Genomic DNA, 27,091 nt, shown 5'->3' on the forward strand with positions numbered 1-27,091 from the left:
GGCACATTGGGGTCCAGATCTATCATTAGCTGGATCGCAATTGTCCAATCAGATACCAAGCAATGATGAAAGGAGGCTTTTAGTTTCATTAGTCTGGGTCCAAACTGAAGGATCCAATCCAGCCCTTTTTGGACAGGATTGTAGCCCATAAAGTGCTAAAGATTTGAAACAATTTAAGAAATCACGCAGAAGCAATGATATAGAATCCAGCAAAATAAAAGCATCCCCGATCAAGTGCAGAAACAACCAGCTCTTTCCTGAATGGGTATAAGCAACTCTGATCAAATGTGAATATCATACATTTTGTATATCTGCATAAATGGCAGACCAGGCAGGCAGTTTGAGACAGTTAGAGGACATCACAGCATGTGACATTCTGACATAAAGATGCTTTCTTTCAGCCATTTCCCAGTTAAAGCAATTGTGTCAGTGATACATGCATAATGTAACAGCAACAGTCAGTCAGAGGGGAATCCAGATTGTGTGTTAGTCTATAATAAAGCATAGTGTTGCCAATAAACTTCAGGATATCTGTCTCAAAAGGATCCAAGCTTGGTTGCGTATGTTATGTGAGCTCCCACATGGGGAAGCACTCAGACTCCACCATACTGGCAATGATGTTTGACACAAGAGACTTGTATGAACATCTCCAATATTCTGTGCAGTGGCTGATGTATTTAATAATCATATATAGGACTGATTCCAGGTGATAGTACTTGCTGAGAGTGTTTGACAGGTAGGGAATGTAATGTGTGTGTGACAATTCATTGCTGATAAAGCACTTTTTTTTATTAACCGGTACTTCTAGGGGCGTGCCGGATGATCAATTATTCTGGATAATCAAGAGGTACGCATTACTGCAGTAAACCCTGACCAAGCAGACCATTGAGACATCAAAGTTAAAAATCACACAACACCAGGTTATAGTCCAAAAGGTTCATTTGGAAGCACTAACTTTCAGACTGCTGCCCTATCATCAGGTGCTCCTTCATCAGCAGTGCTCCGAAAGCTAGTGCTTCCAAATAAACCTGTTGGACTATAACCTGGTGTTGTGTGATTTTAACTTTGTCCACCCCAGTCCAACACCAGCACCTCCAAATCATTGAGATATCAACATCCATCAAAAAATCTCTGTTAAAAACATCAACCAGTTCCTAAAATCTATGTAGAAACACACAGTAAGTAATAGAAACACAATGCATGGGGTACACACATCACTGTCATACTTTATTTCCAGAAGAATACTCGAATATTGCAGTATTTAAGGTATCTACCTTCGGCTGGTTTATCAAGAGCACCAGTGATACAGGTGCCGGTTAAAACAAAGTTTTGCATTGAAGGATCAAAGATTATAAAGAACAAAGAAAATAACGGTGTCCCCAGTTTTGTTGGCCACACATGGCCCAGCTTTGGAGAAGGTATCCAGTTGGACAACCAAACTCACATCTGGCCTTTGACCTCTTAAATGTCAAAACAAACTTTAGGAGTTTGGGTTACTTTTGGGAAATAAATAAATTGTTACAGAACATATCTCTGAGTTCTCATTAAAACATCGAAACACACTGTACACAAAGAGACCATAAGGGCCAAACACAAGTATATGGGTCTAGTGCGGTTTGGGAAACCTGGTTGGCATGGAGGAGTTGGGCCGAAGGGCCTGTTTCTGAGCTGTTTGACTCTGTGGGAGCTATTCAATTTCATCGATTCCAACGCTGTTTCTCCATAGCTTGACAACTTTAAACATTTATTGGACTCCCTTTCTAAATCTCCAATGATTCTACATTCACATCTTTTCAGGCAAGATGTCCCAGATCGTAGCACTATTGCAGTTTGCCTTATGTATAGACAGGGTGATTAAAAAGGCACTTAGCACACTTGCCTTCATTGCTCAGTCCTTTGAGTATAGGAGTTGGGATGTCATGTTGAGGTCTTACAGGACATTGATGAGGCCTCTTCTGGAATACTGTGTCCAGTTCTGGGTCCCCAGTTATGCGAAGGATATTATTAAATTGGAAAGGGTCCAGAAGAGATTTATCAGGATATTGCCGGGTATGGAAAGTTTGAGTTATAAGGAAAGGCTGGGATTTTTTTCACTGGAGCATAGGAGGGGGAGCAGCTACGTTAGAGAAGTTTATAAAATGATGAGGGGTATAGATAGTGTTAATGGTAGCTGTCTTTTCCCTAGGATGGGAAATTTCAAGACCAGGGGGCACATTTTTAAGGTGAGAGGGGAGAGATTATAAAAAGACACGAGAGGCAATTTTTTGACACAGAAGGTGGTTCATGTATGGAATGAACTTCCTGAGGAAGTGGCAGATATGGGTAAATTGCAGCATTTAAAAGACAATTGGGTAAGTGCATGAATAGGAAAGGTTTCGAGGTCTATGGGCCAGGAGCAGGCAGGTGGGACTAGTTTAGTTTGGGATTATGCTCGGCATGGACTGGCTGGACTGAATGGTCTTTTTCTGTGCTATATGACTCTATGGCTTTAAGATGAAATTTAAATTCAACATCAAAACAACATTTTGAATTTAGAGATAACAGAATGGCAACTTATGCCAATAATTCCCAATGCCTGCCATCCTTATCTGCTCTAGCCAAACATTATCCCAGATCCACAGCAACATGGGCGAATCTTAATTGCTCTTGTGTAGTGAGGGATGGGCAATAAATTCTGGCTCGTATTTGGAGACACTTACTTCCCATAACTGAATAAACCAAAAAGGAGAAAAACCTCAGGTTCTCCATACAACTGAGGGCTTCTATCCTTGGAAACATTCAGAGCTCTCTTTCTAACGTCATCAAAAGTCACTCGACACCAGGTTACAGTCCAACAGGTTGATTTAAAATCACAAACTTTCGGAGCACTACTCCTTCATTGGACTATCACCTGATGCCATCTGGTCTCTGACCTTGTCCACCCCAGTCCAACACCAGCACAGAACTTTGACATTATGGCTTTCCAACATCATTACAATCTTGTCAAAGTATTGTATCCAAAATTGGACAAAGTGCTTGAAAGTTTTTACATTTAAAATTGCAGGCTTAATACACAGCTAAGCACAGACATCGATAAAATGCATCTGGAGGCCAGCTACTATTATAGATTTCCAGCAGTCCTTCAGTAGAAAACTGGGCAAGAGGCTGAGAAATGACATTTCAAGTTACAAAAAGATTGTTTGGAGAATAGCTGCAAATGGCAAAAAGTATATGAATTAGTTAGCAAGGCTATCTTGTTTGATCCAGAGCGCAGAAGAAATTTATAAGGATGTTGCCAGGACTCAAGAGTCTGAGCTATAGGGAGAGGTTGGACAAGCTAGGACTTTTTTTCTTTTGAGCACAGGAGACTAAGTGGGAATCTCATGAGAGACATAGATAGGGTGAATGCACTCAGTCTTTTTCCCAGGGTTGGAGGAACGAGGGCAAGAGGGCATCAGTTTAAGATTAGAGGGGAAAGAATAAAAGGGAACCTGAGGGACAACTTCTTTTATACAGAGACTGGTACACCTTTGGAATGAGCTGCCAGGGGAAGTGGATGAGGCGGGTGCACTAACAACATTTAAAAGCTGTTTGGACAAATACACAGATACGCAAGGTTTCAAAGGATATGGGTCAGGTGCAGGGAAATGGCGTTAGCGTGGATGGACATTTTGGTCGGCATGGACCAGTTTGGGCCAAAGGGCTTGTCTCCGTGCTGTAGGACTCTATGACGCAATGTGATCCCCGGAAGGAAAGGAACTTCCCAGAACTTTGTTCTCCCCAAATTGACAAATGACTGACAGAATAAGAAGTCTGTTAATGGTCCCATTAGGTTGGCCCATCCGGATAGGCCAGACTGGTTTTCTCCCATTCTTTTTTTTTGTACGTTCTTTTAAGTTATTCAAGGTTGAATTAGACAGAATTTTGACAGACAAGAGAGTAGCGCGGTTACGGTGTGAAGGAAAGAGGAGTTGAGACCACAAGCTGATTTCAGGATAAGTGAGTAACTCACAACTTTTCTACTTCAAATTGCGCCTCCTTCAGGCCATCGTTTAAATGGCAACGGTAATTATTGTAGCAATGGACCCACAACAACTCTCAAATGCATTGTGATTTTACCGTAACACAAAGGACACAGTTAACCTGTACAAGATGAAAATGATGAGGACAACAGAAACTATTCAAAGATGTTCCACGTCTTTTTCATTAAACTTACTTTTTCCCCAACGTACAGCATATTATTTGGATTCCACCCTTGCCCCCACAATAATACCACCACTAATTACACTTACAAACAAAGCATCGCAACAGTTGCTGTGGGGCAGAGGAGTTGGAGAAAAGACATGCATTGAGAGCACTTCCTGGGCAGACCATAAGTGCCTTTGAATCACGTGAGATCTCGTTATTTTTACCCTTGTCTCAGCCACCACCATTTGCAACCCCGGCTTGTTGGAGTGAGGTAGGAAGAGCTTGACATGCTGCAGAAAGACACAAGGCGTACCATGGTGCTTGACGAAACCATGTTTTACTCATAGCTTGGAACCACATGGTTAGATCAAGCACAACAGAACACCTCGTTTAGAATCAGAACCAGTGTTAGGCAACATCAAGGACAGCAGAAAGACAAGAGAGAATAAAGGAGGCTGGTGAGCACAGTCTGGAAGCTTGGCTGGTAGTCAAGGATTTCATCCATGCAAAGACATTATGGAGCCAAATCATTCAATTAGAACAAGCCGTGCTTAACTAGCAACACCAGGCAGAAGGATGTCCATTATCGATGTGTAGAAATTATAGGTTCCCTGATTCGGTGATGGCTTTCATAACCGGTTAGTTGATAGCAAAGTCCGAGCAATTCATCAAACAATATTAATTCTAACACACAGGGGAGACTGGGCTGCTGCGTCTGGATATTTTATGCAGTTGCCTGAAGTGAATTAATCTTGCTCTGTGGATGTGTAAAATAACAAGGGAACAGCCCTTCAATACCTGACCACCCCTCCCCCTCCCCCAGCAACTCCATCAGCATATCCCCACCCAATCCATATGAAAGGGGAGAAGCCAGAAGTTCCCGAGATGTAGTCAACTTCAACAAAGCCCGTTGGACACATGGTACAAGGGAAAATATCAAATTGCATTTATATAGCATTTAATGCATTACAAGGCCTTTCACTGGGGCATTATTAGAGGCTCTGTGGTTAGCACTGCTGCCTCAAAACACCAAGGAATTGGATTCAATTCCAGTCTTGGGTGTCTGTCTGTGTGGAGTTTGCACATTCTCCCTGTGTCTGTGTGAGTTTCCTTCCGCAATCCAAAGATGTGCAGGTTAGGTGAATTGGCCATGCTAAATTGCTAATATTATCCAGGGATGTGTTAGTTAGGGGTAAATGTAGGGTAGGGGGAGATACTCTTCAGAGGTTTGGTGTGTACTTGTTGGGCTGAAGGGCCTGTTTCCACGCTGTAGGGATTCTATTCTAGAACATGTAACAGATGCAACGGATACATTAGAACCAGTGAGCAAGAAGCTTAGTTGCATTCTATCCATTCCCATCATCAACCAATGTTCTTACTGCTAGTTTTCAAGATGGTGGCAATGGAGTAAACAGCATCCAGGCTCTTCAGCCCAGGTCTCATCCATTCCGTCCACTCTTCTTCCCATGTAGTTGGTGTAAATCTGCATCACAAGTCTCCCACAATAACCAACTCCTGCCCACGCTTTGCTTGCCATTTGCTGAGTTCATACATACACCTTCCCCTTAATGTGTGCCCCTTACCTTGGTGTGCACTAACCCAGAAAAGCAAAATGCCCATCCGTAACAAGGCAATGAAAGTTCCAACAAACTACAAGGTGTCAGAGAGCTCGGTAGAGCTTAGCACACACACCAATACATGAAAGCTGCAGTTCAGCAGCGGGGTCCTCCTGTAATCTTGAAATTATGCGGACCACCTGCTGTTGCCCAGAGGCAGGTACCATCTTGTTTGTGCGAGACCATCAAAATTTATTGGATTTGATAAAGAGAAGTCTGAAACAGGGTCAGGAGGTGTACTGAAACTTTTGTGCTACTTGTGCTGTGTTCAGAATACTAAGCAGCAGCTAACCAGAATCTCTGGATTTCGCCTGTAGACATGTAGCCTCTGACACTGTACACACCCCCATTTCATGGTTTTATTTCATGAGTCTGAATGCATCATTGCTTCGTGATCATTCCCCAGGCCTGCCAAAAAGCCTCCATTCACGACTTGGTTATCAACCTGGATGTAGGTTTGCTTGCTGAGCTGGAACGTTCATTTTCAGATATTTCGTCACCATACTAGGTAACATCTTCAGTCAGCCTCCAGACGAAAATGAACCTTCCAGCTCAGCGAGCAAACCTACATCCAGAATCTTAACCCGAGTTACAAATCTTCTCAAAACTCACTTGGTTATTAACCCTCTGAGATTGCTCTGGAGTCCTCAGAAATTGAAGTTTTGATTTGGTTTATTGTGTTATTTTGGTTTATGAACCCATGTACAGTGAAAAGTTTTGTTTTGCAGATCAAAGGGTTATACAACAGAGTGGGGAATATAAAGTAATGGCTGTACAAAAATCAAGATCGACATTAGGTTTGAAATTTGAGAGGAACATTCTGAGGACTAATAACAGCAGGGAAGAAGTTGTTCCTGAATCTGTTGGTACGTGTGTTTAAGCTTTTGTATCTTCTGTGTGACGTCAGAGGTTGGGAGAGATTATAACCGGAGTGGGAGGGGTCTTTGATGATGTTGGCTGCCTTCCCGTGATAGTGAGAAGTGTAGATGGAGTCAGTGGATGGAAAGTTGGGAAGTGTGGTGCGGGAATAGCACAGCAGGTCAGGCAGCATCCGAGAAGCGGAAGAATCGATGTTTCGGGCATAAGTCCTTCATCAGGAAGAGCTTATGCCCGAAACGTCGATTCTCATGCTCCTCAGATGCTGCCTGGTCTCCTGTACTTTTCCAGTGCCACATTTTTCAACTCTGATCTCCAGCATCTGCAGTCCTCACTTTCTGAATGGCTGGAAGATTGATTTGTGTGAAGGACTGGGCTGTGTTCACCACTCTCCATGGCTTCTTATTGTCCTGGGCAGAGCAGTCACTGTACCCAGCCACGATGCATCCGGATAGACACTGCTATGGTCAACTCTGTGTTATGATCCCAGCTGATTGTACTATTGGACAAATTAGAACCCAAAATAAAACCTGTCTTGCTCTTTATTTAAAACAAAATGTGTTTCCTTTGTTCATGTGATGGTCGGTTAATGAGACCTTTTTGCACAAGTTTGCAGATTATCTTTAACAGTCAATTGTTCCTGACACAAAATGATAATGAAGCTGAGCTATCTTAAGTAACGAACCATGATGTGGAGTTGCCGGTGTTGGATTGGGGTGGACAAAGTTAAAAATCCCACAACACCAGGTTATAGTCCAACAGGTTTATTTGGAAGCACTAGCTTTCAGAGCGCTGCTCCTTCATCAGGATCCTGCTCCACAACTACCCGATGAAGAAGCAGTGCTCCGAAAGCTAATGCTTTCAAATAAACCTGTTGGACTATAACCTGGTGTTGTGTGATTTTTAACTTAAATAACAAAGATAGTGAGCTACATGTAAAACAGACTGCAAAACAATGTTTGAAATCATTTCCTGGCACAATTCATTGCATAGACTCAAAGTGATTTAAATAACACCATGTTCTCAACTCTTCCAGGTTTATCTGAACTAACTCCTGACCTAGATTTGGACTGAGAAGACAATTGGACAATTCCTTTCCAAATCTAGCAATGTGAATTCTTCCGTGGCTCTGACCTGAAGTACTCGCCGCTCTAACAATTTCCACCCAAACTCTCCTCATTTGGAAGTTTTATATACCAAATTCTTCTGTTCAGGTAACTGGCTCTCTGAACGGCCCCGAGAAACTCCTCGAGATAAACTAAACTTGCTTCTAAGTTCCACGGACATGTCTTCTGATTGCATTTTAAAAAGTCTAATTCAGCCCTAGATCATACTGAACTGAAAGCAAAACTAGTGATCTTAAATGTTTACCTGACCTGTTGTAAATCCAATGGTATATCATTCCATTAACATGATAGGAGCCTGCTGTCACCTTCTTTGACTTTATTGTAAAAACCATAAAATCCTGTATTGAACTAACCAACACCCATATGCCTCTATTTTGAAATCCCTATTCCAATAAATGGTCATATATTATACACCTTTCATCATATCGTGAAAGAATTCATAGGGCATTAAATACTCAAGGAAAAAACGACATGACTGACAATCAAGGATTATCCAATCAGGAAACTCATGGACTGAGTTTAACTCTCAAACCTATGGCCCAGCTGCCTTCTCCGTTATAGAGGTAGACATACAGCCCTTCAATAATGGACACTTTTTGTCCTTTCTGTGAGCACAACAGGAGGATTGGTGTGGGCCTGGGATGGAGCTTGCTTTTACACTTCGTTTGAGAAATTAGGAAGATTGTGACACATCTTTGTAACTCCTAAAGCCGGTTTGGAAGAAGGTTGAAAGATTACTCCATATGTACAAGCAGTTACACCATAAATCGGCAGGTACACCACTGTAAATAAAGGCACTGACGGCATACTTGGTGACAATGGCAGGGTTTCAACCGTAACAAAGCAGATTGGTGTAGTTATGAATGAACATTAAAGATTTGGGTGAAAGTGAACATAACAGGAAATAAGGAGGAAATTCCCTCAACATGCTGGGGACCAAGATTCTTTTGAGGTGGTGGCTATACAATGTTGTTGATGTCAGTGAAGAAGGCGTTTGATATGCTTTCCTTTATTGGTCAGAGCATCGAGTACAGGAGTTGGGAGAATATGTTGCGGCTGTACAGGACATTGGTTAGGTCACTTTTGGAATACTGCATTCAATTCTGGTCTCCCTGCTGTAGGAAGAATGTTGTGAAATGTGAAAGGGTTCAGAAAAGATTTTACATTCCCTACAGTGTGGAAACAGGCCCTTCGGCCCAACAAGTCCACATACCCTCTGAACAGTAACCCACCCAGTCCCATTTCCCTTTGATTAATGCACCTAACACTATGGGCAATTTATCTAACCTGCACATCTTTGGACTGTGGGAGGATACCGGAGCAACGCTATGCAGACACGGGGAGAATGTGCAAACTCCACACAGACAGTCGCCGAGGCTGGAATCGAACCTGGGACCCTGGTGCTGTGAGGCTTCAGTGCTAACCACTGAGCCACTGTGCCACCCCAACATTTACAAGGATGTTGCCAGGGTTGGAGGGTTTGAGCTATAGGGAGAGGGTGAATATGCTAGGGCTCTTTTCCCTGGGGTGTCGGAGGCTGACACGTGACCTTAAAGAGGTCTATAAAATCATGAGGGGCATGGATAGGGTAAATAGATAAGGCCATTTCCTTGGTTTGTGGGAGTCCAGAACTAGAGGATGTAGGCTTAGGGTGAGAGGGGGAAGATATAAGAGGGACCTAAGGAGCAATTTTTTTCGCACCAAGGTTGCGCATGTAAGGAATGAGCTGCCAGAGGAAGTGGCGGAGGCTGGTACAATGACAACATTTAAGAGTCATCTGGATGGGTATATGAAGAGGAAAGGTTCAGAGGGATAAGGGCCAAGTGCTGGCAAATGGAACAAGATTAATTTAGGATATCTGGTCGGCATGGACGGGTTGGACCGAAGGGTCTGTTTTCATGCTGTACATCTCTATGACTCTATGCCTCCAGTGTGATGGACTATTCCGAAATCAATGAGATTCTGGATTTATATTATAGAAGAATAATGCTAAGAATGAGATTACATGGGGAGTCACATTTCGAGAAAGGAAGCAGTTACAATCTAAGTGAGGCTGTTTCTGATGAAATTTGGAGAAACTCCCTTGTCAATGGGGGTGTGGCACAAGCTCAGAAATCAGCCTCAGAGTCCCATTTGCAAGAGACCTATCAGAACAATAAGATCCAGGCTAAGCTTTTGAACAAAGGCAACAGACTGACAAGGGAGGCCTGCAATGAGGACACACCCACGGAAATGGTAGAAAATGTTATTAACAAATTGCAAGCAAGGTTTCTTTCCCTGAATCAGCTGGGGAGGTTCAATGGATATCAGCAAGTCCCAGCCTACAGTAGCCAAGTCCACAGTCAGAAATTCAGATGCAACTATTTGCCAACATAACCACAAATCCTTTAAATGCCCCACTCCCTGTCAAAGTACTGTTCCTGTCAATATTTGGTCATATCCAGATTGCATGAAGGCGTTTTTGAAACAATAATGCCCCAGGTCTCGACAAAGCTCTTGATCAAGGTCATGGTGAATCTAAAGCTAGTTGAGAAGACTGAAAATCCTTGCCTCTGTCTCAGGTAGATATGGAAACAGAAGTTGGTGTTATCATGTGAGAAAAACAGCAACTGGAAGATGAAAGAAATAAGGTGCATGATAACAGGTTAAAATGAAATGCAAGTTGGAGATTCATATCTTAACTACATCATTGATATAACTGTAGTCCTGTCGACTAACTCAAAGAAAGTTCATTCAGCTCTAAGGCAATTTCCCTTATTTGAAATTGGTGTTAAACTGACTAGTTATTTTTGTAACTGTATTCTAATGCTGGGTCTAGTTTGTGTTGAGCTGAGATATAACATACATCCTATTGCGTACCCATTCTGATGGAAGGAATTGGCTTATGAACATTGTGACAATACTATGGCTAGAACAGGTTTTGAATTGTTTTTGTTTATGAAGAAAGGTTCAGACAGAGGTGTTGAGTGGTTTGCTCAAAGCCCATAAAGTAAACAGCTTGTGAGGCCTTGTGGCTTTTTCCTAAGGTTGGAACAATAGAAGAAGCCTGAACGGGTGGGCTCAATCTCCCACAGAACCAGTATTTTTAGTTTTAGCTTTCGACAGTTGCTGGGTCTTGAAGCTGGATATGAAAGCTCTTATTCCTTTCTCTGTTACAGCTAAAAGCTGGAGGTTCTCTTCCTGTTGCTAGAATTACCTGTGAAACAATCTATTTCATTGAATTTGCCTTTGCCAAGGATGCATTTGTGGATGGTTACTATGTGGGAACAGTTAATTTGTATCAGTTAACATATATACTTTTCCATTAAGCATTTCAATAAAGTTACAGTTAATCCAATTCTTTTATTTTTATTTTGTCTGTGTTTTAACTATAGTGTTTTGCTTAAAGTTGAGTAGTTTGACCAATCAAATTGCATCTGGAACACAGCACCTTACACTTACCTTTAAAATAAGGACAAGTTGGATTCTAGGTTACCTTCTTAATATATTTTGAGGACATTGGGTTCGGTACATAAACAGTCTTAACACAAAGTTTGAACAAGTTGGATCAAATGATAAAACATTATATATCACAAGGTCAAAGTCAAAATAAGGAACAATACAGAGGCCAGACTACATTTTGCAAGATTTGACCAATAATTTACGCACAGTTAGAAGCAAGACTTGAATAGATTGAAAAGGACAGGGGCAATTAAGAAGGTAAAGAACACTGAATGGGTGTCATCCATCGTGAGAGTTCTGAAAGGACATGGGTCTTCAGATTTGTTGAGATTGTAATGAAAGACAGTCAGGTAATGAGGAGATGAACTATGCTGGAGGTGAGGGAGAGTGAAGAGAGTTTTTAGGGGTGAGACAGTGCAGGTGAACAGTAGCGTAAGACAGTACACAAGGGTGATGTTTTCAATTCAGGATGAGATAAGGGGCATGGCTTTGCCAGAATTATACTCACCACTTATTTTTCCGAATCTGTTCATTCCTGGATTCGAACTGGGGCCAGGCCAGAGGCTGCAAAGGCTCCAGCACAAAATGATAAGTGGGTTTTTAAAATCACAGCCAGGAGCCATTCCACTAATGACAAGAAACTTCAGACTTCAATCCCTAACACATATCCCACTCCCTGACAATGTGACATTGGCCCCGGTTATGTCTCTGACCACATACCCATGTCAGCAAAACTGTCCATCTCCTCCCCTGAAACAACAGACCAGCTCCACTCCTGTTACATCCCATGTGCTGTTGAAACATTGATTTATTAGGTGCTGCCTCTGGATCTGACCAGGTAACATGCTCCTTGCTAGCCTCCCTTTTTCCACCCTCTGTAAACTTCAGGTCATCCGAACAGTCTGCTGCTCCTGATCCAACTTGCACCAAGCCCTGTTCACTGTTTGTTTCCTCAAGGTTGAAATTCTCAGTTTCGTTTTTCCAACACCTCACTGCTTCCTATTTCTGCCACTACTTCCAGCCTAATAATCCGGTCAGACATCCGGATTTGTCCTCACTCACCCTCCTGATTTTAACCACTCTATCAACAATCAGCAACCCTCATCATATCGCCTTCAGGCACTGAAGTCTTAAGTAGTGTCTTCCATTCACTAATCTTTTTGGTATCTTTATCCCTCATACATCCTTTAATAGGATTCTTCAAATTTACCTCTTTGACCTTTCTTTTAGCCATCTGCCTTAATATCTTTTTTATGTGCCTCAGTATCGAATTTTGTTCTGCGAAATGCCTTGGGATGTTTAGTTACATTAAAGGAGCTCCATAAACACAGATTGCTGCCGTTGACATAACATATCCCCTTGTTTCAACACCAACCATTTCGTTTTAGATTGAATTAAATGGAAAAGTGTGACAAGTGCTAACCACAGGAAGTAGGCTTCTTCTAACAGGTTTCGGCTAATGATACAGGGTTAACTCAATGTGTAACTCAACGTGAAATGCAAGCCCAAGCAACAATAGCTCAATTAGTTCCACATTCATTAGCAATAAACAGTATCTTAAAGCACTCTGCATGGTTAAGCATTCATTGTTGCTATGTTCCAGTGATATTGTGTTTGATGCTACTCAAAGTTGTCACATTATAGAAAAAGGAACAATAGTGTAATTAGATTGCACCTTGGAGGTTTAGAAATGGCATATTGTTTTTAAACACAAAATGTGGGAGTACAATCTGTTCAGGAGCAAAGCTTTGGGGACTGTTTAATTAGGCAAATGTTGAAAATTAATGCTGCGAAACAGCTGGGATCATCACGTGATTGGTGTCTGGACAGTCGCCATTGGAAACAGTTTTATCACAAGTTCCAAACCTAAACCACCATGCCCTGACCATCTGTTTGTACTTTGAGCACTGTCTGTCGTTAAAACCTGTAGGCAATACCTAGAAGATCAGGCATACATTGAGGACATTCAGAGGACTATTACAATCAACAACATATAAAAGTGCCAATTTTTTTCAGAGGAATTGGATTCAGACAGAAACGCAGATACACATTCGGATCAAATCTTTGTTTAAGGTCGCAGTAGTGGGTTAGAAAACACTGGATTCCCTTCAAAAATCCTTCCAAATCTTGGAACGCTTGTAATGGTGGAGAACTATTCAGAAGGTCCCAGGTGCTGAGCTTTGAGCTTAAAGTGGAGAGCGCTGAACTTTCATTCAGAATAAACACCAGCCCCCACTGCCCCGCTCAGTCCCAACCCCCAGCCTCTCCAGCACCAGGTTTAAAGTATGAATTGTAAATTGCTGGTCTCCCATTCAAAGAGGCCCAACTGAATTGGAATTAGAGGTTGTGCACTTTCCTTCATGTTGTCTGAATTCAAATTTTAGGCTTGATTTAACGTTTCAATTCAACCGCTCTCAGTGGACAGACTTCACCTATATTCATTCCGGCAATTCAAACCAAAGCACACTGGACCAATGAAATATCCCGAAACCTGTTGCCCCTGGCTACCACATATCAGCTCCTTACTACAAAATTCAGGACAGGGAAATGATCTTATACTTGCATTTCTTTTACCATCCACGAGGGACAGCTGTGGATTACCCGAACTGGGCCAACGTTGAGTGTTTAATAATAAACTCCACGTGGCTAAGTTTTAGGCTTTCTCCAGGGGTAAGTTTAGCTCAGTTGGCTAGATGGTTGGGTTGGGATATGGTGTGATACCAACAATGTGGGTTCAATTCCATCACTGGCTGAGATCACCATGAGGGACTGTCCTTCTCAACCTCTCCCCTTGCCTGAGGTGTGGTGGCCCTCAGGTTAAATCACCACTATTGTCTCTCTCTCTCTCGCTCATGAAAGAGCAGCCCTATAGTCTGAAAGGACTATGGAGACTCCCTCCCCAGGGTCTCCAGATAATTGAAATCTGTTATCCATGCTTTTGTTCAAATACCAGGCTATAGGCCAACAGGTTTATTTGGAAGCACTAGCTTTCGGAGCGCTGCTCCTTCATCAGCTATAAGCTGGTGTTGTGTGATTTTTAACTTTGTCCACCACAGTCCAACACCAGCTCCTCCACATCATCATTCTAATAAATCGCCTCACCTCAGCATCCTCTCTCAGGTTGTGATGTCCAAGTAAAAGTGTGGTGCTGAGAATTGGACACAACATTCCAATGATTTACATTAATTTAACACAACCTCCTTGCTTTGTACCCTCTGTCTACTGACACCATTTCACAATATGATGCTCGATCCACGTGTTATTTCTCAGTTTCTTTATTCTTCTGCTCTGTGAACAATCACTGCAGCAGGGCATAGCAATTGTGAGGAACGCATCATCCTGGATTTGTTTTAGCAGGATAGCAGAGCTCGAAGCAGAACAAAGACCGATACAGGACAGGAACAGGCCCTTCAGCCTATGCTGACACGTTTTGCCCTTCCATATTAAAACTCGCTTCATTTACAGGATCCGTATCCCCCATTCCCTTCCTAATAATGTATCCGTCCAGGTGTTTCTTGAATGCTGCTATTGTGTCTGTTTCCACCACCCGCTCTGGCAGCATGTTCCAGGCACTCACCACCCTTTGTGTGAGAAACTTGCGTTGTACATCTCTTTTAAACTTCCCTCCTCACACCTTGAACTTGTGTCCCCTAATAACTGATCCCCCTATCTTGGGGAAAAAAGCCTCATACTTTCTACTCTATCTATGCTGTTTGCAATCTTATAAACTTCTATCAGGTCACCCCTCAACCTCCGGTGTTCCAGTGAAAACAAACCCAGTCTAGCCCATCTTTATTTGTAGCTAAAATCTCCCAACACATCCTGGTAAACCTTTTCTGTATCCTCTCTGAAGCATCCACATCCTTCTGGTAGTGTGGTGACCAGAACTGTATGCAATATTCCAAGTGTGGCCCAACTAAAGTTCAATAAAGTGGCATTATGGTGAGTAAACACTCATCTATAACAGTGTTATTGAGGGAGACCGACCACCTGTAGGAAGATTAGCAAACTAAAAATAAATAGCTCCACACCATCAGAGGTACGGAAAAGTGGAAACCAACTATTATGTATCCTTCTGATTTCTCTCCACAGATGCTGCTCGATCTGCTGAGCTTTTCCAGCAATTTCTGTTTTTGTTTGCTATTATGTCTCTGTTGTTTTTTGGCTCACAGATGTTAGAAAGAGGCTTGGGAACGGCTGAACACTTTCTTCTTAATCCAACTTGCCATGTCAATTATTTAGCAGACTGCTGTGTGCTGGTGCACATAACCTGACTCTACTGCAATGATGAACTTGGGCCCCAGTTACACTCGCACATACATCTGATTTCTGCATAATTGGTTTTTAGGCCTTTAGACATGACAACGGTCAGTAAGATCAAAGATATGGAGTTCAAAACAGAAAGAAAAAAATTAGGTCAGTTTTAAATGTTGTTTTAAAGGGAAGTGGAGAGGGAGAAGAGTTGCAGTGGGAAATCTAGGAAGTTTTAGTTGGATGGCGATACCAATGGTGAAGCAAAGAGGTTAGAATCTGAAGAACAGTATGCACAGCGACATATTGTCAAACTAGAGGATGCTTCAGAGGTTTTAATGTTATCTTGGAGGGTTTTAAATTAATTGGAAATGTATAAAATCAGCTTGCCACATGCTGCTGAATGAATAGCTCAATAATTGACTTCATTGCATAACATGCTACTGAACAATAAAGATCAGAGGGGTCCCCGTTCCCTAATAACTTAATCAATGTCATTTGGAGATGCCAAATGTTTGTGGATTTGGGAACAGAAAATATCTGGTGTGATTTCAGCTCTCGATTGTTCTCCAGTGACCCCCTGACAAAAGAATATGTCCATTGATCCTAATTTGGAAGAAGCAGAGGGTAGCAATGGTGTAAATGTACTCTGGCTGGGGGATTTCAATGTCCACCACCAAGAGGGGTGCTGCTGCTACTGACCGGGCTCGTCGGGTCCTAAAGGACAGAACTGCTAGACTGGGTCTGCAGCAGATGGGAAAACATATTTGGCCTCATCCTTACCAATCTGCTGGTTGCAGATGCATCTGTCCATGACAGTATCGGTAAGAGTGACCACCTGTACAGTTCTTGTAGAGACAAAGTACTACTTTCACTTTGAGAACAACTTCCATCATGCTGTGTGCCACTATCACCGTGCTAAATGGGACAGACTTTGAACAGACTAGCAACTCAAGACTGGGCATCTATTGCATGCTGTGAGTCATCAACAGCAGCAGAACTGTACTCCAGCACAATCTGTAACTCATGGCCCAGCATATCCTCCACTCAACCATGACCCTGGTTCAATGGAGAGTGCAGGAGGGAATGCCGGGAGTAGCACCAGGCTTATCTGAAGATGAGGTGTCAACCTGGTGAAGGACTACTTGCATGTCAAACAGCGTAAGCAGCAAGTGATAGACAGAGCTAAGCAATCCCGCAATCAATTGATCAGATCTAAGCTCTGCAGACCTGCCACATTCAGTCAAGAACAGTGGTGGACAATTAAACAACTCCCCGGAGGAGGTGGCTCCACAAATATCCCCATCCTCCATGATGGGACAGCCCAGCACATCAGTGCAAAAGATACGGCTGAAGCTTTCGTAGCTATCGTCAGTCAGAAGTGCCAAGTGGATGATCCATCTCGGCCTCCTCCAGTGGTCCCCAGCAACACAGATACCAGCCTTCAGTCAATTCAATTCACTCCAAATGATAAAAAGAAATGGTTGGAGGCACTGGATACTTCAAAGGCTATGGGCCCTGATAACATTCCAGCAATAGAACTGCAGACGTGTGCTCCAGAACATGTCACTCCCCTAGTCAAACTGTTCATGTAAAATTACAACAATGTGGAAAATTGCCCAGCTATGTCCTGTACACAAGCAGAAGGTCAAATCCAAAGCAGCAAATTGCTAACCCATCAGTCTACCCTCGATCATCAGTAAAGTGATGGAAGGTGTCAATGACAGTACTGCTCAGCAATAACCTGCTCAGTGACGCCCAGTTTGGGATCCCCCAGAGCCACTCAGCTCCCGACCTCATTACAGCCTTGGTTCAAACATGGACAAAAGAGCTGAATTCCAGAGGGGAATTCTGCAGTGAGTAACTCCTGACTCCCCAAAGCATGCCCATCATCTACAAGGCACAAGTCAGGAGTGCGATGGAATACCCACCCACTTGCCTGGAATTGCCTGGCGAGAGTGACAGCCCTTGACATCAAAGTTGCATCAACTGAGTGTGACATTAAGGGGTCCGAGCAAAACTGGAATTAATGGTTATTAGGGAGCAAACTCTCCGCTGGTTGGAGTCAAACCTGGCACATAGGAAGATGATTATGGTTGTGGGAGGTCAGTCATCTCAGCTCCAGGACATCTCTGCAGGAGTTCCTCAGGGTAGTGTCCTAGACCCAATCATCTTCAACTGCTTCATCAATGACCTTCCTTCCATCATAAGGTCAGATGTGGGGATGTTCGTCGATGATTACATAATGTTCAGCATCATTCGTAACTCCTCAGATACTGAAGCAGTCCATGTTCAAATGCAACAAGATCTGGACAATATCTAGGCTTGGGCTGACAAGTCACATGTAACATTTCTGCCATGCAAATGCCAGGCAATGACCATCTCTAATCAAACTACTGCCTCATTGCATTCAATGGTGTTACCATCACTGAAGCCCCCACTATCAACATCCTTGGGCTTACCATTGACCAGAAATTCAACTGGTCTTGACACATAAACACAATGGCTACGAAGGTCTAAGGTTAGGAATTCTGCAGCGAGTAACTCACCTCCTGACTCCCCAAAGTATGCCCACCATCTACAAGGCACAAGTCATTACTCCCCACTTGCCTGGATGAGTGCAGTTCCAACAACACTCAAGGAGCTTGACAGCATTCAGAGTAGAGTACCTACTGATTGGCAACACATCCACAAGCATCCACTCCCTCTACCATCGATGCTCAGAAGTTGCAGAGTGCACTATCTACAAGATGCACTGCAGAAATTCAAAGATCCTTAGGTAGCAATTTTCAAACTCATGACCACTTCCAACTAGAAGGCCAAGGGCAGCAGACACATGGGAACATCATCCCCTGCAGGTTCCCCTCCAAGCCACTCACCAACCTGACTTGGAAATATTTCTTCATTGTTGCTCGGTCAAAATCCTGGCATTCCCTCCTTAAGGGCATTGTGGGTCTACCTACAATTTGCTTTGTTAAGCCCCATAGCAATCTTCTCTGCTTCAGTAAGGTAATAATTTATTCTCCTAAACTCCATTGAGTACAGGCCCAAGGATCTGAAGAGAGAGCTAAGAGCAGCAAGGAGGGGACATGAAAAGTCCTTAGTTGGTAGGATTAGGGAAAACCCTAAGGCTTCCAAAGGTATGTCAGGAATAAAAGAATGACTAGGGTAGTAATAGGTCCAGTCAAGGATAGTAGTGGGAAGTTGTCCAGTCATATTACATCTTCTGGGATGAAATTGGCTGTTCCTACTCTGACTAACTCTTAGACTTAATAGGAAAACATCTTTTTCATTAATAAGGCTAAAGCTGAATCACTTTCACAGCTCAATGAACTTGTCTAATCTTCCAGGTTTTTACAAGACATGATCTCACCCTTATCATTTGTCTCTGTTATTGTGGGATCCTACTTTTCTTCTTAATGCTTGCTACAAACTTCAGGCTGTCTGTTCTCAGATTCAACTCTCTCCTACAAACATCTGCAGCTGTTCTGTTTACAGAACTCCCTGCATATGAATTTGTAAAATTCTTTGTTCCAAGTAGACCCTGTTACGTTGCGATAACTCCTTCTCAAAACTATCTTTGTGCTAATTTATTACCTCACTTTAATACTGGATCAAGTACACTAATTCTGTTACTGCAGCCATATTTATGCCAACAGGTGATCATATTGTGCAACATCTGACCAGGGACTGCCCCAACAGTGCTTCAGGCCAAGTCTTTTAGTTGGCACAGAAGGTTGGTCTGTGAGGTCCCTGTATAGCATTTGGTTTAAACATTCTTTTTTTATATAATCGTTCCCAAGATATTGGTGTGTCTGGCTAGGCCAACATTCAGCTCTAAAGAGTCGTGAGTGTATGGAATGCATGGAGTTTACTCAGCGAGTCGTGAGTTCATGGAATGCCCTGCCAGTAGCAGTGGTGGACTCTCCCTCTTTATGGGCATTTAAACGGGCATTGGATAGGCATATGGAGGATAGTGGGCTAGTGTAGGTTAGGTGGGCTTGGATCGGCGCAACATCGAGGGCCAAAGGGCCTGTACTGCGCTGTATTTTTCTATGTTCTATTCACTCCCTTCTCATAAGACAAGGTCTAACCTGCAATCGGCTGAGTGAACCTTCTCTGGATGCCTTCAATCAGCCTGTCTTCCCTTGTTAAGGGGACCAAAATTGTTCATGTAATTCCAGACTTGGTCTAACTATTGTTTTAGCAATTTATTCCAATCACTTTGTAATAAAGGTCAACATTCCATTTGGCTTCTCCCATACCTGCTAGCTTTTTGTAATTTATATGCATGGACTCCAAAATCCCTCTGCATCCCAATGCTTTCTGCATTGAAATAATTTTCAGCTTTCCGGTTATTCTTGCCAAAGTATATAACCTCACCTGCTACCACATTATACTGTGAAGTGGGAGTTGACACTGGGCATGCTGACATGGGGCACACAGACACAAGATGGCCGCTGAGCCATAAGTGGGTCACTTAGCACACAAGATGGCCGCTGAGCCAGTACAGGGAAAAGTGCAGTGAAGCATACACAGATACAGCCTGAGGCCAACAGGATACCAGCACAATAGACACAGAACATAGATAATTACTTTAAGGTGGGTGGGAGAGAGAACACACATCAGTAACATCTACTGCTTGCCGAAGTGTCTGAGTCCAGCCACCACCTTCAATAGAAACGTTAACTACCTGAGACTGCTTATATACAAGTGTTAATACCTTAGCTTCGCAGTAAGGGAAAACAATCTTCCTTCTCAAGAAGAACGATCACGACTAATTACTGCAGCAATGGACTTCTGTGTAGCTGCTGAAACTGACAATGACTCTGTAACATTCCTCTGAAACTGACAATGATTCTGTAACATTCCTCAGAAACTGACAATGACTCTGTAACATTCCTCTGAAACTGACAATGACTCTGTAATGTTTTCTGTGAACAAACCATGCTGCACAAAGACTCGATATCAGGACCATTATACCATGAAATGTATAAAATATTGTGACACGTGCTCCAAGGGGGAGAGAAGGCTCACAGCTGACAGCCATGCTGCCGCACGTCTCTCTCTTTCTCCCCGGAGCTCTGGTTTCCTTGTACAATAAACTCTGTCGCTGAATCCTGATTATGACACCGAGACTGGTGATTTTCTCCATAATAATCATCTGTCAAGTCTTTGCCCTCTCATTTATTCTGTCTCTAACCTCTTCGGCCGAACAAACCCACACCAACCCTCCTACCCAAATCCATTCCTGTACCCTATTGCTCTACATTTACCCCTGACTAATGCACCTAACCTACACATCCCTGAACACTACTGGCAATTTCCCATTGCCAATCTGCCATTACCTGCATATCTTTGGACAATGGGAGGAAACAGGAGCACCCAGAGGAAACCCACACAGGCACATTGAGAACGTGCAAACTCCACACAGACAGTCGCCTGAGGCTGGAATCGAACCAGGGTCCATGGCGCTGTGAAGCAGTGGCGCTAACCACTGAGTCACCATGCCACCCCGAGCAACTGAAGAAAACTCACACAGAAGTGGGGAGAATGTGCAAAGTTCACTGTCAAAACTGTGATGTTGATTGCCTTGTTTTATGAAATTAAAATGTGGACCTTCAGAAACTAGGGCATCCAATTTGTTTTATCTTGTATTTTAAGTCAATACTGCTACCTGCACATTGAAAAACAGCATTATCTTGAGCAGATTGATTGCACATACACTGTCCCCGAGGCTTCTTGGTTCGTATTTCTACGTAAAGCTCTTGAACTCCTTTTATCATGTAATATTCTGTGATTTACATCTGCACAGAGATGCTTCTTGAAGACAGCTCTCTGGTGTCTCGATCTCTCTCTACAGAAGCCCATTTGAGTTACATCTGTCTTAGAGTTGTCAGAGTCACATGATCAGATACATTGTCACGTCCAACATATATCCTATTATACCACACAAGGACTCAAAACGTTGTGGAATGTGGTTCCTGAGAAAACAGAGGGGGTCAGTTGAAGAGAACACAAGAATAATTCAGAAGTTCTCAGGATAATGGGCAAAGAAAGATTGTTGGTGGATATTATCCAGAGAGGATGAGAAGCTTGCAGTGATTGTATTCTAAGGCATGAGAACTTGTCAAATGAAGATTTAATTGGATGTGGAAGAAGAGGGAGAAAATACTTCTGATGCTGAACCACATGAAACTGAACAAGTGAAAAGCAAACTGCAAAATTGAGGATGAACAGAAGACCCAACCTCAGGCAGGGCTCCTATCATCTACTGGTGTAACAACAAAAATTGCTGGAAAAGCTCAGCAGGTCTGGCAGCATACATGGACAGAAAGCAGAGTTAACATTTTGGGTCCAATGCCCCTTCCTCAGAACTGCTGGTAGCTAGGGTCATTGCCTGTACTCAATGCATTCTGCTATAACAATGAAGGATTCAGTTTGGTCATGCGTAAATTCTGTTTGTTGCAGTTTGTAGAAACTTCTTACATAAATCTAAAATAGAGTTAGCTCAAATTGCTCAGTATTTGTTGATAATAAAATAAATCTTTTCACATGTAGTCTGTTCCCAGCTAATTTGTGGACACACGAGATTCATTAGACCCATGATTTGTTACGACCATTCCAGTTGCTGTTTTAGAGAGAAAACAAGTAGCTATTTTATGAGAAAAATTAAAATGTGGGATTTCCTACTTGCTGTGAATCTGAAAGAATCCTCAAATTTTAAGTTCCAAATCTGATTCACGATCAAGAGCTTCCCAGAAACAAAAACAGAAATGGCTGGAAAAACTCAGCAGGTCTGGCAGCACCTGTAGAGAGAAATCAGAGTTAATGCTCCAGGTCCCATTCTAAGAAAGGGTCACTGGGCATTAAACATTAACTCTGATTTCTCTCTGCGGATGCTGCCAGACCTGCTGAGCTCTTCCAGCAATCTCTGTTGATGCTTCTTATTTACAGCATCCGCAGTTCTTTCGGTTTTTATTATAGAGTTTCCCAGGTTGTTTGCACGCTCGATGTGGAAGGAAACGCTGCTGCAAACATCATTGTAACACCATAAAAGACTGACATACAGCCATACAGACATATTAACTCACTTGGTTTGTTCAGCAACTGTCAAGGATGCACATTAAAAAGGAACATCTATTAACCCTAAAAATGGCACGTCATTTATTTACAGAACTCTATTCTTGTGTTTCGGTCAACTAAACGCGTAAAGTTTCTCCACAAATCTTTTGAATGAACACACTTATGAATGAACTGATAGTGTGACTGTAGCAGGACAGACAATTCTATGCATTTAGCAGGAGGCTACAATGACATAATGGATTGGGAATGTGCCTCACTCTTAATCATTGAAACAGTCGCTTTCACAGCGCTATGAAAAATTTAAAATGTCTATTTTTACTTTCTGGAAGGATGGCCTGTTTTTCTCAATCGTTGGAAGGATGCATCCTGACTGCTGCACTAATATCACTTCAAAGAATGTTACCCAGCCTTATAGAAATAGCTTGCTTAATGACAATCAGTATGAATAGCCCACCAAAGCACTAAGTCATCATTCTCTGATTACTTTCTATCACAGATTATAAATATCGCACTTTGACAACCTGTTAGACGGTTTCTGTGGTTCTGAAACCCTTTTTCATAAATGGTAGCGGCAACATAACAGTAGCCTCACTTCGAAAGATTCCACATGTAGTGGAAGTTGAGGTTGATAGAGGTTTATAAAATCAAGAGGAGTATAGACAGAGTTAATGGTAGTTGGCTTTCCTCTAGGGTGGGATTTCAAGACTAGGGGGCACATTTTTAAGGTCAGAGGAGAGAGATTTAAAAGTACACGAGGGGCAAATTGTTTACACAGAGGGTGGTTCGTGTGTGGAATGAACTTCCTGAGGAAGTGGTAGATGTGGGTACAATTACAATGTTTAAAATATATTTGATTAAGAACATGGATAACAAAGGTTTGGAGGGATCTATAGGTCAGGAGCAGGCAGGTGGGACTAGTTTAGTTTGGGAACATGGTCAGCATGGACTGGTTGGGCTGAAGGGTCTGTTTTCATGCTGTCGGACTCTATGGCCCTAACTTAAAAATGTGTTGCTGGAAAAGTGCAGCAGGTCAGGCAGCATCAAAGGAGCAGGAGAATCGACGTTCCGGGCATAAGCCCTACTTGATTCCTTATGCCCGAAACGTCGATTCTCCTGCTCCTTTGATGCTGCCTGACCTGCTGTGCTTTTCCAGCAACACATTTTTAAGCTCTGATCTCCAGCATCTGCAGTCCTCACTTTCTCCTCTATGACCCTAACCCTGAACACCATGGGCCATTTAGCATGGCCAATCCACCGAATGCATAAGACCACATGACCATAAGACACAGGAGCAGAAATCAGGCCATTCGGCCCACTGAGTTTGGTCCACCATTCAATTATGGCTGATAGGTTTTTCATTTTCCATTTTCCCACTTTCTCCCTCTAACCTTTGATCCCCTTGACAATCAAGAACTTGTCAAACTTATCCATGTGCTTTAAATAATACTCAATGACCTGGCCTCTACAGCCTTCTGCAGCAATGAATTGGTCGGTTGGTGAGAGATGCAAGTGTCCTCATTCATCTGAGTGACCACCAGAAGAAGAGGAACCCCCTTTCAATGAGCAGTATACTCCCAGTGGATAAATTAACTTTGTACTTTTGGCTGCCTTTGCGTTACCTGGACTTCAAGAAAACTTGGGGTATAATCGGGGCTCGATGTAAAGGTTTTGTCTCTGAATATCAGCTGCTGCGCTAAAACAGCAACTACACTTTTGAAGTATGTTAATGGCTGTAAAGTATCTTCGCTGTTGATGAGATTGTGAAAGACGCCAGTCTGTCATATTGCTGGCAGAAAGCAAGTTGAAGACAATAGAACACTCCTGTGAATTATTCTTGAATGGGCGAGCTGGTCAGGTACTTTCATCCAAACTAAGAGCATTACTGTTGATCTATGAGGGTTTCAAGGCATTTTATTGTTTTGTCTTTGTGTCAGGGACAGCCGGATTTATCTGCCTGTTGTTGTTTGACATGAGCTCCAGCTAATTACATTTCCCAGTAGGTACACTCCGTGATATCAATACCCTTCACTACTTAATCAACCCTATTGCCAACAGTGGTCAAAACAGAGAATCAACAGAAGGTTGTCAAATTAATCATCATTCTTTAATACAGTTTCGTTCACCAAAAGCATACTGATTATAAAGATGAAAAAAGCAAAGATACCATCTTAAGATTGGATTCGTACAATAAATCAGTTAACCTCATTTATCAGTGTCTGCCCATCCTGCCTTTCTTCTTGCTAATGTAATAACATTTTCTGGATTTAATTTACAAAGATGGCCCTGTTTCCTAATTACTGCTGTCCCAGACAGTAAAATTAAATTTCAGCAGCCTTACTTTTTGATACATATGTTTCCAAACACGTAAATTTGTGCTCTCGGTGAAAGTGATGGCACACCATGGAAAAGGTGAGCTTGTCAAAGATCATTGAAAATGACAAAAGACCAAGAGAGATGTACAGCACAGGAACAGGCCCTTCGGCCTTCCAAGCCTGCGTCGATCAATCATGCCCTAACAATACTGAGAAAACAAACCATCGGCCCTTGGTTCCAACGTGCCTGCTTCCACCACCTCTTCTGGCAGTGCGTTTCATGCTCCGACTACTCTCTGTGTGAAAAACTTCCCTCACACATCTCCCTTAAACTTTCCCCCTCTAACCTTGAACCTGTGCCCCCTTGTAATTGAAACCTCAACCCTGGGGAAAATGCCTCTGACTATCCACTCTATCCATATCTCTCGGCCGCCATCTTTCCAGTGAAAACGATTCTAGTCTTTTCAACCTTTCCTCAGAGCCAATGCCCTTGGGACCAGGCAACATCCTGGTGCTCCTTCTCTGCACTTTCTCCAAAGCTTCACGTCTTTCTGTTACTGTGGTGACAAAAGCTGCACACAAGACTCCAGATGTGGCCTAACGAGGGGTTTATATCACTGCAACATGGTTTGCCAACTCTTGCATTCCATGCCCCAGCCGGTGAAGACAAGCACACCATATGCCTTCTTAATCAGCGTGCCGCCTCGCAGTAGGTTTCGGCAATCCCTGTTCCTGACTGTGTCCTGTCAGTGCAAAGGGATTAAACCCACATTCCATCCTCGCCAGCAATTCAATTGCCTTTCTGAGCAAGAGGCATTGCCCCTTAGGACCCTTTTAAATCTTTTCCCTCTCACCTTAAACCTATGCTGTCTAGTTTTGGACCCCCACCCACCAAGTTCAACTGGATACACAGCTCATGCCTCGGAATGCACTGTACCTGAACATCGGAACTTCTTGGCCTTGATCTGGTTGATCCGTTTGTTGGCCAGTCGGCGTGGGCTGGTGCAGCGGGCACCGCTGGTCTCAATCGGATTGTTGTGGAGGTAGTCAGCTAGCCACCTCAGATGGCAGTCGCACACAAAAGGATTCTGGGCCAAGTGGCTGAGTTTAAACATTTTGTCATCGAGAGAGAGAGAGAGAGAGAGAGAAAAGGACAAATAACATCAAAACCAAAGAATTAAGACACTGCAACATTCCATATATTAGCTGTCAATAGTTAACCAGATTGCAAGACAAGTCTCTCCACTTAGAGACGATGGCACTATCACAGATCATCTTCAGAAGTATATTTTCCCTGGAATGTCCAAGGCTTGGTAATTCGATAATTCTGCAATGATGCATTTTGTGTTATTGAAGGTGTCACATAAAAAAAAACAAATTATTTATGGGACAACAAAAAACAATGTAGAAGGCTTGTAGAAAAGACATTGGTTAGGCCACTTTGAGTCACAGTCATAGAGATGTTCAGCGTTGAAACAGACCCTTACTTGTCCATGCCAACCAGATGTCCTAAATAAATCTAGTCCAGTTTGCCAGCACTTAGCCCATTTCCCTCTAAACCCTACCTATTCTATCCAGACGCCTTTTGAAAATTGTGAGTGTTCCAGCCTCCACCACTTCCTCTGGCAGCTCATTCCATACACACATCACTTTTGGAGTACTGCATTTAGTTCTGGTCTCCCTGCTATAGGACAGATGTTGTGAAACTTAAAAGGGTTCAGAAAAGATTTATAAGGGTGTTGCCAGGGTTGGAGGGTTTGAGCTATAGGGAGAATTTGAATAGGCTGGGGTTGTTTTCCCTGGAGTGTCGGAAGGTGACCTTACAGATGTTTATGAAATCATGAGGGACGTGGATAGGATAAATAACCAAGGTCTTTTCCCCAGGGCAGGGGAGTCCAAAACTAGAGAGCATAGGTTTAAGGTGAGAGGGAAAAGATTTAAAAGGGACCTAAGGGGCAATGTTTTCACACAGAGGGTGGTGTGTGTATGGAATGAGCTGCCAGAGGAAGTGGTGGAGGCTGGTACAATTACAACATTTAAAAGGCAACTGGATGGGTATATGAACAGGAAAGGTTTAGAGGTATATGGGCCAAATATTGACAAATGGGACTAGATTAATTTTGGATATCTGGTCAGCATGGACGAGTAGGGGTCTATTTCCGTGCTATGCATCTCTATGACTTAATTCTATATTTAAAAAAAATGTTCAAGTATT

General features: G+C 42.8%; 1 protein-coding gene across 2 annotated transcripts in view; it reads right to left on the bottom strand.

The window, feature by feature from the left end:
* LOC122556810 (slit homolog 3 protein-like) overlaps positions 1–27,091 on the bottom strand; it is a 654,707-nt gene that overhangs the window by 112,723 nt on the left and 514,893 nt on the right. For both annotated transcript variants that reach the window (XM_043704014.1, XM_043704015.1), the window contains one exon: positions 25,814–25,977. In XM_043704014.1, the coding sequence (XP_043559949.1) occupies positions 25,814–25,977 (164 nt within the window). The remainder of the gene's footprint in view (positions 1–25,813; positions 25,978–27,091) is intronic.

This window comes from Chiloscyllium plagiosum, chromosome 14 (assembly GCF_004010195.1).
Source record: "Chiloscyllium plagiosum isolate BGI_BamShark_2017 chromosome 14, ASM401019v2, whole genome shotgun sequence".
NCBI lineage: Eukaryota > Metazoa > Chordata > Chondrichthyes > Orectolobiformes > Hemiscylliidae > Chiloscyllium > Chiloscyllium plagiosum.